Here is a 14,644-nt window from a genome sequence, read left to right as displayed (position 1 = left end):
AAAGCCCGGGCCGAGTGCAATCGTTATCACCACAGCCACCTCACTATTCTTCCAACGTGCCAAAGAGGCTCCCACCACAGGGCCTTTGCACATGCTGTTGCTGCTGTCCATATATCCCCTTGGCTTCCCCCTACTTTCTCATCTTCTACTGCTGGCCCTCTATGAGGAAGCCTCCCTCGGCAGTCTAATGTCACCATCTATTCCTACTTGTCTTCATACCAGGGCTCACTCAGGACCTGTGGTATATTTTGTGAGCACAGCCATAAGCAGCTCCAGGAGTGTACATCAGCCAGAGGCAGAGTCTGAGCAATCGGCTCTCATCCCCAGACACAAGCGTCATTCTTCACCCCTTAACCTCAACAGCAGCCAAAGGTGAAGAGGTCCTCAAGCAAGAAAAGAGAACCAGGATCGGCCCCTTTTCTTCAACCCGTATCTCGTGAGGTCCTACTGTGTGCCGGGCCCTGTGCCGGCTGCTGTGGGCACAAAACAAAGCTCCCCCCGAGAGGAGCTACCCTCCCTCCCAGCTACCCTGCAGCCAGACCTCCGGACGAGGGACGACGGGAGACGGCAGGGAGGCAGGGCATTTGGTTCTGACCCCATGGCTGACTGCTGCGTGACCTTGAGCAAGACACCGGACATTCTGAGCGTCTGTTCCTTCCCATGTAAATGGAGACACGGAGCGACATTTCTGGGAAGTCTGAGGCACGGTGGCACGAGAGGTGTGCAAACGCAGCCCTGAGCGACTCCCAACCTCCCAGCAACGCAGTCACCCTTTTTTCAACTCTGCAAACCTTTCTGTGGCTGCAAGGGGATGGTCTCTGCTCGTGCTACTGGGTCTTTAACACTTTTCCAACAGACAGAAGTCCTCGGGCCGAGAGCTTTCATCAGCCAACGGCGACATTGCCGTGTTTTCAAGGCGTTTATTTTAGGATTATGGTAGGACACCCTGGGACCTTTCCCCTAGACTCCCTCTATTCTGTTCCATTCTTCAGAGGAGGCACGCTCAAATTTCCATGTGATCCCAGCTGAAAATATGTCCAAAAGGTAGACAAGCAGCACAGAGGGTGCAAAAATATAGCCCAACACGCACAGTCAAACGACCCCCACCCAAGGTGGCTGAGGAGTCTACGGAGGAACGGGAAAGCTCTCCCAGCAATGCCACAGGGCACCTGCACATTCTGGAAACAAAGAGCCCTTACCTTTGTCTCAAACCTAAACCAAAGTGTACCATCAAAAGCTAAACGCAAGACCGTCAGGCACGACCCTAGGGAAGACACAGCTCTTGCCATAAAAGAAGCTTGACAAAATGGACCGTATGGTGAAATTTTAAAACCTTCGCCTTTCAAAAGATCGTGACAAAAAGGCGCAGACTGGGAGAAAATATTTGCAACACACAGAGAAGGAGCTTGGATTAGGCGATGATAAAAAGACACTCAGCCAAATTTAAAAGAAAGAAGAAAGAAAGAAAGAAAGAAAGAAAGAGAAAAAGAAGAAGAAAAAAGAAAGGAAGAAAGAAAGAAAGAAAGAAAGAAGAAAGAAAGAAAGAAAGAAAAAAAGAAGAAGAAAGAAAGAAGAAAAAAGAAAGAAGAAAGAAAGAAAGAAAGAAAGAAAAGAAAAAGAAAGAAAGAAAGAAAGAAAGAAAGAAAGACAGACTTGGGCAAAAGGTTTTAAGAGATACTTCATGAGAGAAGATGTACTGAGAGCAAATAAATACATGAAAATATCCTCAACATCATTAGGGAAATACACATTACAACCACGCTGAGATGTCACTACACCCATATTAGCATGGCTGAAGGTTAGAAAGACAGATAATATCGAGAGTTGGCAAGGGTATTAGGAGGAACAATTTTGAAAAATGGTATGGTAGTTTCTTTTTTTTACGTTTATTGATTTCTTTTGAGAGGGAGAGAAAGAGAGAAAGAGATTGTGTGTGAGCAGGGGAGGGACCGAGAGAGAGAAGGAGAGAAAGAATCTCAGGCAGGCTCCACACTGTCAGTGCAGAGCCCAATGGGGGGCAGCGGGGGGCTTGATCTCACAAAGCATGAAATCATGACCTGAGGCAAAATCAAGAGTCAGACACTTGGGGCGCCCGGGTGGCTCAGTCAGTTGAGCGTCCGACTTCGGCTCAGGTCATGATCTCGCGGTCCGTGAGTTCGAGCCCCACGTCGGGCTCTGTGCTGACCACTCGGAGCCTGGAGCCTGTTTCAGATTCTGTGTCTCCTTCTCTCTCTGACCCTCCCCCATTCGTGCTCTGTCTCTCTCTGTCCCAAAAATAAATAAACTTAAAAAAAAAAAAAAGAGTCAGACACTTAACCGACTGAGCCACCCAGGGGCCCCAGTTTGGTATTTTAAGAAGGGAAACACGTACCTGTGATATGACCCAGGCATTCCAGAAAAATAAAAGCCTAAGTCCACACAGAAGTTCGTATACACGTGTTCAGTGGTACTTTTATTCCAGCTCCCTCAAAACTGGAAACAAATTTGTATCAACAGGTAAAAGAATACACAGACTGCTTATGTCCACAGGAGAAAATGCTACTCGGCAATAAAGAGGGAGGGGCTCCTGGCTCGTGCTTCCTTTTATAGGACATCAAGATGCAAGAACGGGAAAAGCTAATCAGCATCCATAAGGGGCTCCCGGGTGGCTCAGATGGTTGGGCGTCCGACTTCGGCTCAGGTTATGATCTCACGGTTCGTGGGTTCGAGCCCCGCGTTGGGCTCTGTGCTGACAGCTCCGAGCCTGGAGCCTGTTTCAGATTCTGTCTCCCTCTCTCTCTCCAGCCCTTCCCCTCTCGAGCTCTGTCTCCCTCTCTCTCTCTCTCTCTCAAGAATAAATAAACACTAAAAAAATTTTTTAATAAAAAAAAAAGGAAGTTCGACCCATTGTTGCTTGAGGGGTGGGTTATTGACTGGAAGGGGCAGGAGGGAACCTTCTGGGGGAGTCTGTCCTGTCCTATGATCTTGGTTTGGATTACACAGGTGCAGACATTTGTGAAAATGCATCAAATTATACACTTGAGATCTGTGTGTTTCATCATATATATTGTATGTTATACCTCAGTTTTTTAAACGTGATAAAGGAGAGTGAGGAACGATGGGTTAAATAAACCAGCAAAAATCCCCTTCCAAGATGGAAAATTGTGCAACTACTTAGAAAGCAGGCTGCTGGTCCCTCAAAAAGTTAACCATGGGTTAGTTACCAAAGGACTGGGTGATTCCACACCAAGGTATACACCCAGGAGAATTGAAAACATATGTTCCTAGAGAAACTTCTACCTGAATGTTCACAGAAATATCATGTACAATAGCCAAAAAATGTGAGCAACCCTAATGTCCATGCTGGTGGCTAAATAAAAATGTGCTATAGTCATAGAGTAGAATAGTATTTAGCCATTAAAAAGGTGCAAACCTGGGTGCTTGGGTGGCTCAGTTGGTTGAGCGTCCCACTTCAGCTCAGGTCATGATCTCATGGCTCGTGGGTTCAAGCCCCACATGGGGTTCTGTGCTGACAGCTCAGAGCCTGGAGCCTGCTTCGCATTCTGTGTCTCCCTCTCTCTCTGCCCCTCCCCGCTCATGCTCTGTCTCTCTCTCTCTCTCTCTCTCTCTCTCTGAAAAATAAATAAACGTTCCAAAAACATTTAAAAAAAAAAAAAAGGTACACACCTGAGAACTTCAGGCTGAGTGAAAGCAGCCAGTCACAAAGGACCACATATTGTACGATTCTGTTTATCTGAAATGTTTAGAACTGGCCAAGCCATAGAAGCAGGAAATACATTAGTGGTTGCCAGGGGCTAGAAGGAGGAGATCACGGGCATTTAGTGATCATGAGTACAGGATTTCATTTTGGGGTGATAGGAATGTTCTAGAAATGGATAGCAGGGATGGACGCACAACACTGTAAGTTTTTACCAAAATCCCTGGGCTATACACTTTAAAGTCATTTCGGGGGCATCTGGGTGGCTCAGTCAGTTAAGCGTCTGACTCTCGATGGTGGCTCGGGTCCTGATATGGTTGTGAGATCGAGCCCCACATCTGATAGTTATTCTGAGAGAGAGAGAGAGAGAGAGAGAGAGTCAAAGAGAGCATGAGTGCGAGTAGGGGAGGGGCAGAGGGAGAGAGAATCCCAGGCGGGCTCTGCGCCCCCAGCCCACGAACCGTGACGTCATGACCTAAGCCAAAATCAAGGGTCGGATGCTTAACCGACTGAGCCACCTAGGCTGTCCTTCAACCCCTGTCTTGAGATGGAGCCTCAACCTTCCGGGAGGTCAGTGCTGGGTGGAGAAGCTATGTGGCCGGACATCTGGCTAAGACGGTGTTCCTCTGTCCAGATGGAAAGGTCAACTGCAACCTGTACCCTCCCTTGGAGCCCCCCCGAGGCCAACATGCACCCCCACGTGGCAGCCCCCATGTCACATGTTCCCACCCCCCCCCCAAGTGACGTGCCAGTCCGTGGTTCTCTGGTTCTTGGGCCCTCTGCGACAGCAGGGGGACTCAGCCCCTCAGTCATTTCACACCGACCTGAAGTCTCCCAAATGCCCACACCCAATGCTCATCATTCTGTCATATCGCTTCCCTTCCTTGGGTACTGAACGTGATCATACACCACTGTCATTTTGAGCAGGAGACCTTTAAAGGTTAGAGAGATTTTTAAGCATCTCCAAATTAAAGTGGATATATGAGCCTTGTCCTTAAAACTCTATATTCTGACAAATATGCCTTTGCGTATACAAAGAGACTCTGAACTGATAAAGGGAAGAAATACAACAAAATGTCTGCCCAATTAGGGTCAATTTATATGCTGGGATGAGTAAGACGAACTCCTATTCATCCTTCAAAACCCCACCCGGACATAACTTGCTGAAGGAAACCCTCCCTAAGCCCCCTACATGGGACTCATGAATCTCACAGAGTGACATTCATCCCTCATATTGCCATGGGCTATTGGGCATATTCTCACTTTTAACTGCAATTTACTTTGTCTCTCCACCCCCAAACCCCCTTTTGCAAACTACTGTTTTGCAATGACCTCGAGTCCGAGGCTGCAGATACCAGAATGAAGCTGCTGCCCATAAGGTGGCAGAGCTTTTACGGGGCCTGGAACAGGGTTGGCGCTCATGGTAACCTTCAAGCTAGATGGCATTTGCTCCATTTCTGAGACAAGAAAATGGAGACCAGGCTTAAACCACCTGCCCACAGCCCATGGTTGTTCGCGGAGGAAGCAGCATCCAGCCCAGGAGAGCCCGAGCCCAACAGGCTGTCAGCTGTGCCCCGCTCTGAAAGGATACAGCGCTAGCAATTTATCCACATGGAGCCCTCCCACCTGCTGGGTCCACATGTGTTGTCTCCTGTAACTCCACAAATCTGACCCATTTCACAGATGAGGAAAAAGGGGAAGTGGGAGTCTCCAAATGTCGCTTGCGGGAGGTCACAAAGCCCCCTGGGATCTGAACTCAGTGCTGGGACCCCAAAGAATAGCCACAGCAAGGCCACTCGGGTGGTCTCTCCTTGCCCCTTCCCTCCGGCACCCATCAGATACCAGAGGTTCTCAGTCCCAGGTGGCACCCAGTGGGTAGTGGCCAGGGATACTGCTGAACACCCCACAGTGCACAGGACAGCCCCACCGTAAAGAATTATCCAGCCCAGGCATCAACAGTGCCCGGGTTCCAAAACTCGGAGATGACCCAACTTAGAACAGCATCATCACACGCATGCACATGAGCACGCGTGCACGCACGCCCTGCAGCATCCAGACCTGCACTCCCGTCCCCCATGGAACCTGGGACAGACCTACGGAAAAAGGAGGGGGCAGGAGGAAAAGCAAGCAAAGCCCCGCCCACAAATGTACCACAGTCACCATTAACGTCATATTTATTGTTATTTAGCTGCTCAGGAAAACATATACAGGTATATACAATATGCATGAATACAGAAGACTGCACTTTACATATTTTTTTTAAAAAAGAAAGAAAAAAATAACACTCAATTTCATGAGCTATTGTCACAGTCTTCCAACCAAGCATTTCAGAAATGAATTTCTTTTAAGAGTCAAAAAAGATTACAGGATTGCCTAACACACAGCAGAGTTAAGATTTCATATTTTACATGTGCAATAACGTTTTCGTTTTCTTTCCCAAAAAAAAGTTTGCTATGCAGTACCGATTACCAGTGTTTGGAGTCTCGTGGGTTGGGCGTGTTTTTAATTTGCTTTGATTCTTTCCATTAAACCAAATTTAATGAAATAACATCCTTTTGCTTAAGGCTATTTTTAAAGCTGTTCCATTCTGGGGTCGTGGGGAGCGAGGAAGCTTAAAACTTCAGGGGTTTCCGACGTTGCGGGGACCTTGAGCTGATGGCCAGGTGCTAATGAACTCAACACAGGGAAAGTCAAGACGCTTGGCTCCCCGGCCTTAAGCAATTAAGGAGAAATCATTCCTGTTTAAAAAATAAAATAAAATGATGCAGCTTTCAACCTGTTGTACATGGAGGAATCAGAGGGGGTGTGGAGTTCTGCTCAGACTGTGACTGACCCTCCTGCAGCCCGGGGAAGGGGGACATTCTTTCTTTCCTCTGGAGGCAGAAAACGGTTCACACCTTCTGGAGGCTGATCAGTTCACAACCCCTTGCTTCTGCTTGCCTTCTACGGGGCCCGGGGCCAAGGCTCTGGTCAGACAGTCCATGCAAGGACCTTCTAGTCTCAAGACCCCAGCCAAAAGGATGCCGCCCCCGCCTTCGCGGGAAAGATGAGGGGGAGGGGAAAGAGTGAGATGACCCTCTTCTCCCTTCGCTGAAAATTTCTTTGAAATAAAGTGTGGGTGTTGTATGGTGAGCCCCAAGCCTTCAGGTCACTTGTTAAAACACAACAAAAAAGCCAGGTCTGTGAACTCTTGGGGACCTGGGGGCAGAGGGGAGGGGACGCAAGGCTCAAAACGGGGCGTTCAGTAAGACTTGCTCTTGAACAAAAACTGAAGTCAAATAGGGGAGATACTGACGTGGGTGAGAGGCCATCCGCGGCTTCTTGTCTGGCCCACCTGGAATCTGTGTGCCTCCCACAGCCCCCCCACACCCCCACACCCCGCCGAGCCATACAAGCCTTTCGTAGGCATCCACAGCACCCAAAGGTGCCCACCCCACCAACTCTGGGCTTCCAATGACTGCCGTTCTGGGTCCCCCACTGGGTCCAGGAGCCCCGCTCTCTGATGCCACTCACCTAGCCGCCCCCCCTCTCGGCTCTGAGAGATTATTTCTTGGTGAGGCGCAGAGCACTTGGCCCTTGTTTTGCAACAGGGTGACGTTAAATCAAAAGATGGGTGGGGGGTATTCCGGGCTTACATAAAAAGGCCCAGGAATCAAAGTCATTGGTTCTATTCATTGTTTCCTTCCTATAACCCGCAGGAGCCCGCAAACCCCTGCAGAGAAATACACCCATGTTCGGAGAAGGGGGGCTTGGCAGGCTGAGCCTGAGGGCTCCTTCCCTGCCCTGGCAAACGCCCCATTCCTCCCAGGGATGGGAGGTTGGTTGCCCAGGTTGGAGGGGGAAAAACACAGATGGGGAGGTGGGGACAGAATGGGAGAGGTGAGGGAGATACACGCATCCCACCTCCTTCCTCCCACAATGCCTGCATGGGAACAGCTGTCGGCAAAGGTCAAGGGCTAAGAACTGATCCTCCCCTAACTTGGGCACCCACCACCCCAGCCGGGCCCGGCTGCAGCAGGGCGGGAGCCAGGAGCCCCCGGAGGCTCTGCAAGCTGGAAAGGCACCATCCCCCATGCACACTAAGGCTGGTTAGCATAGCATGAAAATTCAGAGCCTGGGCGTTTGCACAGAGGCCCAGAAAAGGAGAGAAAAAACACCACTGTTGAACATTCCGACTCCTTCCCACTGAGCGGGCTGGACACATCATCACCTCCGTTGCAGAGAGGACAGCTTCCAGCAGAAGACAGAACGGAGCTGAAGGCTGAGCGTGTGTTTGTAGGAACAAAAAATATATCTCTCTCTATTTTCTTAGGGAACAGACAAAACAAAATCCCAGGCGGAAGACCTAAGGGGGGCATTAATTGTTTGGCTCCTGCCTGACTGATGACAGTTGGGTGTCAATATATAACATCGTGATGACAATTTGACTTTCACCCGGCAATCTTCCAGAACTACTATTCTCCAGGATTTCCATTTTAATAAGCAGTGAACAAAGCAAAAAGAAAAAAAAAAAAAAAAGAAAAGAAAGAAAAGGCGGTGGGGTGGGGGGGAGGGGGAGAGGGACAAGAATAAAAGAGAATAAAAAAGAAAGTAACTCTTGTCTTATTATGAAATAACAATGCTTTGGACATACAGCAGCATGAAAATAAAACAAGGAAAGAGGTCATCTAAAAAACGTATGCCAAGATTACAGAAAAACGGGAATTATATCTAGCAGGAAAAAGGCTGAAGCAAAAGTTTGCTAACTGCAGAAGGGTTAACACTGGTAACATACTGTGGCAGACAAGTTTCTTTTTTAAAAAAATTTTTTGAGGCTTTTTTTTTCCCCTTTAAATTAACCCTTTCCGGTCCATATGCCACTAAGCAGGTACCAACCTAGAAAAAAAAATCATCCACTCAGCAATAGTGGCCCTTTCAAATTACCAGGGGGGTGGGGTGGGCGGAGGGGGTCCGGGGCTGGAGGAGAGGGGGGTGGGGGGAGGAAAGGGCCCGGGGGGGCAGGGGGGGAAGGGGGGGGAGGGGCATTTCTTGTCAATTCAAGTCAGGGCTGCCACGAACGTCCCGAATCTGTTGGAAATGTCGGAGTGCAGAGACCGCCAGGTGGGCACGGAGGCTCGGGCCTTGGTGTCACCCACGTTGTCTGTGCAGTGGACAGACAGGCACTGCAAGTGGTTGCCCGGCTGGGTGGCTGAGGCCTTATTTGCAGGGAGGTCATGGGCTGCAGAGAAAAAAAGAAGAAAGGTTAGGAGCTTGCTCGCTCTGCAGGAGGCCCTAAGGAGGGGGGGGGCAGAGTCGGAGAGATGTGCGTGGGAAGACAGACACCGCCCACGCCCTCTTTTCATGCCTGAAGACCTTCCGAGGAGATCTAGAGATGTCTGGTTCAAATCCCCCTGAGGTTGCCTCTGACGTGGCTGGGAGACCTCCGCCAAGGGTAGGCCCCTGGCTCGGGGTCGGGTGTTTCCCTTCAGGAAATGGGAGAATTGGGCAGGGTTTGCCCATCTCTGACAGACTAGAGTTCCCAAAAGATTAACTGGATGTGGAATAAGTTGGGAAGGCTTCCTGGAGGAGAGGTATGTAAACTGGGCATTGAAGCATATGTAGGAGTTCGCCAGCTATACGGTCAAAGGGTGGAGGGGAGGACTGTCAGGGTCCAGAACACGGCTCATTCTCTTGTCATCCTCTGGACAGACACTCGCTAAGGGCCTACTATGTGCTGGGGACTTCCTGAAACAGCAGCAAACTGCTGAGACCAGTGTCCTTTGCCCACCCCAGCTGCTTCACAAAGGGACTTGGGCTGGTGCGGGTGAGGGAGTCGGTTCCTCCCCTACACCCTCAGCGAAAATCCCTTCAATTTCCTTCTCAGTCGCACAGCACCAGAAACACCACCGATCATAGTGATGTCTGGGTTCGACAGACTTGAGGGGCAAGAGAGTCTGACAACCACTCATAACTTAGTATGAATGACACTCAAAGAGAGCACGAGCTGGGAGTTCTAAGGCAAGGAAGGAATGGAACAGTCATTTCGGGGGCTGCTAACGCGCTGGAATTGGGGGTGGGGGCCCAGCTCCGGCCGAGGGAGCACACCCAGATACTGAACTCCGTGACCGGCCCGCCCTCCTCAGCGTGCTGTTGCGCAGGCCTGGCCAGGGCCCTGTGCCAGGCAGGAGTTACCCCGCCCAGCCCGCCCTCCGGGATTAAGGGGGGAGGCCTCCCCTGGGAGCCGAGCCACGGCCTGCAGAGAAAATCCTCCCAGAGAATGGGCCAGGCTGTGACTAAGTGAGCTCCCACCCTGGAGCCCCAGAGACACCCAGCTTAGGACCGGCATGCTGGGAGGAGCTGGGACTGGGGAGAAGGACTCTCTCCCTGGCTCATTCATCCAGTTAACAAGCCTTTACGGAGTCCCTACTATGTGCCTTGCGGATCAGGGAGGATTCGGATAAGGCAGACACCATCTTCCTCCCCCTCCTGGGGTGGACAGCAAGATCAGGAGACAGCCTCGGTGGAGTCACAGGCTGGGGCTTGAGCCCCTAATCCCTGCCACATTCCCCGGCTCTCTCCGAGCCTCAGTTCCTCATCACCCCCCAGGTGGGGGCAATGTCACCTCCCTCGGGCCTTATAAAGGCCTGGCGCACAGAGCACTCCCCAGACGGGGCTGTTGGGACTGCCATCCGTTTCTGGGGTGGCCAGGAGGTGAGGGGTCCTTGCAGCCATCCAGAGGCCCCCAAGCCTCGTCCCCACCTTAGGACTAGCCACGTGGGCCTGCTCCTGCCCAGGAGACTGGAGTCTTTGCTCCCATTTCACAGAAGGGGAAGCTGAGCCAGAGGTTTCAAAGCTTGTTAGTGGTGGTGTCGCTGCTGATGCCACACCCAGGGCCTCCTGGGGACAAGGTACCCCACGAAGCTAGAGGCATCAGATTCAGGGTCCCCTAGCACACAGTGGGCCCCGGATTCCAGCCCCTACACCTCTGCTCTTGAGCCCAAGCTTGCCTTGCTCCCAGTGACGCCCTGCTCCCTGGTCCGCGCAAAAGGGATTTTGCTCCAAGCACTGTGAGATCTGGATTGGGGGAGGGGAGCATCTGCCAGAGAGACAGAGAGAGAGAAAATTCTGAAGGGGCTTCCTCACTTCATTTCGCACACATCGTCTCAAGGAGCCAACAGAGCAGTTGCCTGGGCCCATTTTACAGACAGGAAACTGAGGCCCCCTGCCAAAGTTTGCACAGCCGGAGAAAGACGAGACCCAGGCCCAAGCCCTGCCGCCGGGCTCCCTTGCCCTGAGGCTGCAGGATGAAGGGCGAGAGATGAAGGAACGTTCTCCAAGTTCTGTGTTCAGACGCAGGAGGCCTGGGGGCCCTTCTGGAAGCGGGGTTTGCTGAGCGACACTTCCAGACTGACCCAAACGGCCACATTTCCTAAAGATGCTTTATTGCCAAGTTATGGATGACTCCTAAACACGCCGTGTGCCGTTTCTAGAAATAGCTGCTCCTCTTACTTGGGGAGGATTTAAGGAGGGAGTGTCAGGCATACAGCTGAACCTGTCCGTGTGTGATCTCATCCCGTCCCCCCACTCCCCACAAGCCCAGCAGCTGGGTGCCCCTTCTCCCCACCTGGGGGCTCAGAGTGGGGGAGGGCCTCGCCCAATGTCACAGAGCATGGGCCCACGATTCCCCAGCTTCTGCCTGGGACGAGCCAGAGAGTCTGATATCCACGGGGAATATTTTTAAGAGAGAATATTATTCTTCAGTTCCTGACAACCCCAAAGCATGACCAAACTCATCCTCCCTCCGGATTCATTCCAGCCGGGGGACGCCCTAGGTCTGCCGCTACCCACCCCCCCACCCACCCCCCTCCGGCTGCGTATAAATCAGTCCCATGGAAGCAGCCTCAAGTCAGGGCCTGCCCCTACTCGAGAGGCCCTCACTCCCCGCTCCCCCGGGGGGCAGGCATGCGGCCCCCCAGGCCAGGACCCAGAGATACAACCACCCCTCGCTGAGCTCACAGGGTCAGGGGAGACCCTGCAGCTGCTCAGCGCACCGCGGAAACTGATGTGGAGTGTCACATTTTCCACTTGTTAGCTCTCGGCCTCCCCCGTCGGACTGTGCCTGCAGAGGGGAGGTCTGTCTGTTTGCCACAGCACCCCATGCACAGGAGGTGCTCTGTTGGGACCTGTAGGCCATGAAGTGAGCCTCATCCCTATTTGACAGATGGGAAGACTGAGGCCCCAGAGGGCATGGAACTGCCCCGGGGTCACGGGGGGGCCAGGCCACCAGCTTGGACCAGCCCTCTCCTTTTAGTCCAGGATTCCCCAAGGGCTGGGCTGAGGTGGAATCCCAGATCCCCCATACCTGGGCAGCTGGCCCCATCTGCAGAGTCTCAGTTTCTCCATCTGTAACTTGGGGATGGTGATCCCTGGCAGGCCCATCTCAGAGCGGCTTGGGGAGACCATACAAGAAAAAGAGGGGATAACAGTGTGCATGTGGGGGTCAGTCCTTGAGGCATCAACTCAAAATGTGTCACCCTGAATGTGCCTCCCCCCTGTGCAGGCAGCACAGGGGCCAAGGGGAGGAGCTTTGGGGTCACGGGACCCGATGTCACGCCCGCCCAGCAAGAAAGGGCTGCGGGGCAGTTTTTAAGGACATTCCCCTCTTGGCCAGAACAGACCACCTCAGTCCCCAATCCAGGGGCAAGGCCTGGAGCTGCCCCTCCCTCCCCCCACCCCCCCCACCCCCCCCGCCGGTCTTCCTTCACGCGCAGAACAAATCCTGGCTGAGCGATCCGCCCTTCCTCAGCTCCCCCTCCCTTAACAAACTCAGCACTTGACTTGGTCGTTTTTGCCACCAACTTGGAATCATGGTATCGGGGTACCGGCTGCCTCCAGCTCACCCCGCTGTGAACATGAGACCGTGTCGGGTTTTGCCTTCCGTGCTTCTCCAGCCACGACAGGGGTCAGTAAATTCCACGAGGGGAAAGGCAGGACCCTGAGCCGGTGCAAAAGCAGCGAGCACACGAGTAACCCAAGTGATGCCATATTCCCTTACCGGGTCCAACAATGACAGCGCCTGCCATTTGCGGAGTACAGGACTTCACTTGAGCCCCCAGAACCTCAGCCCCAGAAAATGGGGGAAATAATAGGACTGGCCGCCATGGAGGCAGTTACGAGGATTAAATGAAATGATCCATGTAAAAGGCTTAGCACGCGGCCTAGCACACAGCAAGCACACTCCCTGCCTGAGCGGGGAGACCCGCGGGGCCTGCCAGGATGGCCCGGGGACCCCTTTGGCCTGGGTTGGAGGGAGGAGGGGAAAAGACACGCATTTGTCTCCCTGGGGACACCTCGTTGTTGATTTCACTTTTGGGGAGGCCGCCCACACCCACGGAGGGGACTGACTGAGCTTTCTTTTTCAGAGTCCGCAAAACAGACCTTGTCACCGCCTTGCCCTGCACTCAGTATCCCCAGGGCTGGGTTCCAATTCGCATGAGGCACGTGGCCCAGGGGTCGTGAGCTTGGTGGGGGCAGCTGCCCGCCCCCGCACCCCCCGCCCCGAGGCAGGGCTTGGTGACACAGTACCACCTACCCCTCTGTCCTCGAACCCTCAGAAAGGGGACTTCTGCCAGGCCACCTCCTGCCCACACCACCCCCCCCCCCGTTGCCGCCCTCCATTCGGAAGGCCGGAGGTATGGGGGAGGGGGCTGTGGAGGTCAGGGTGGCCTCCCAACTGGCACCCAGATCAAGGGCCCCCCGGGTGCTGATCCAGGGTGCGGCCTGAGCAAGGTGCTAACCTGTGCTGTAAAATGGGAACCAAGTTCACGGGCTTCTGGGAGGATTAATGGAGATAACACGGGCGAAGATTGAGCACATGAGGAGCCTCCCCAAAAGGTTAGCTGCTCTCAGGATTATTACCCTCACTGTTCGTCAACAGCCCAGGGCCTTGCAGGCATCAGACCTAATACTGCCCATACGCCAGCAGGGGATACTGGCCACGGGACCGTCTCTTCGTCTCCGTGGGCACGGGGGCGGGGGGGGGGGGTGTCTGCCCCACCCCCTGCCCACCAACGGGTGGGGGGACCGGGGTGCGATCCCAGGCGGAGCAGGCAAATTAGAATTCCGTGCGTATTTTTAACTCAAAGCTTATGTAAGGAGCAGTGTGGGCCCCAGCACACAATAGTGAATGACTCTCGCCCGACTCACCCTCACCGGATTCCGACAAAGGGAAATGTATTTTGGTTTTTCCTTTATTTGGACCTGGCAGGGGGAGACACTGGCGTCTGACAGCTGCCACTCAGCTGGGGTGGGGGGGGGGGGGGGCTGGGCCCCTGGGCCTGGAAGCAGAAGCTGGCCGGGGAGCCACGGGGTTGGGCCACATCCCATCGGCCCTTCTGTCCTGCAGCCTGGGAGTCCCGTGGGCCCCCAGACACGTCTGTGATTCTCCTGGCTCCTGTTCCCCATCTCCAAGAGAGGCCCGGCTAGCTCTGGACATTGAACATCGCCTTTCACTCCTGCCCAGGCCCCAGAGTCCAGGCACCAGGGAGGGAAGAGGCTGCCTCCAAAATCCACCTGCTTCTCTCCTGCCCCCCTGCCTCCACCCCGGTCCAGGCCCCCACTGTCTCCCGCCTGCGGTGGCCTTGTGCTGGCCCCCAAGCCCATTTCCCCCCGCTGTGAGTCAGGTGACTTTCCTAAAGCGTCAACCCGAGCAGGCCCCTCTCCTGCTTAAGCCTTCCATGGCTCCCCAGGGCCCCCAAGATAAAGCTCCCAGCTCTGCATAACCTGGCCTGCTCCCCTCTTGGGCCTCCAGCCTCAGAGTCTCAACAGAGCCCTGATCCTTCCCACCTCCACAACCCTGCTCCTGACATTCCTTCTGCCTAGAACACCCTCTCCTCCTCACCCTTGCTGACTCCCACCATCCACCTGGCTGTCAGCCTTTTGGCAACGTTTCTCTGACGTCCCTACTCT

The 14,644-nt window shown here is 53.4% G+C and overlaps 1 protein-coding gene across 1 annotated transcript in view; it reads right to left on the bottom strand.

Annotated features, from left to right (window-relative positions):
• Nucleotides 1-5,853: 5,853 nt before the first annotated feature.
• The window catches only part of MN1 (MN1 proto-oncogene, transcriptional regulator), a 48,254-nt gene continuing 39,463 nt past the window's right edge, over nucleotides 5,854-14,644 (bottom strand). The window contains exon 2 of the mRNA XM_043558047.1: nucleotides 5,854-8,915. Within this exon, the coding sequence (XP_043413982.1) occupies nucleotides 8,734-8,915 (182 nt within the window). The 3' untranslated portion in view covers nucleotides 5,854-8,733. The remainder of the gene's footprint in view (nucleotides 8,916-14,644) is intronic.

The sequence above is a fragment of the Prionailurus bengalensis genome, chromosome D3, assembly GCF_016509475.1.
Source record: "Prionailurus bengalensis isolate Pbe53 chromosome D3, Fcat_Pben_1.1_paternal_pri, whole genome shotgun sequence".
Classification (NCBI taxonomy): Eukaryota; Metazoa; Chordata; class Mammalia; order Carnivora; family Felidae; genus Prionailurus; species Prionailurus bengalensis.
The sequence above is the reverse complement of the archived record's forward strand: the minus strand, read 5'-3'. Positions and strand labels throughout refer to the sequence as shown.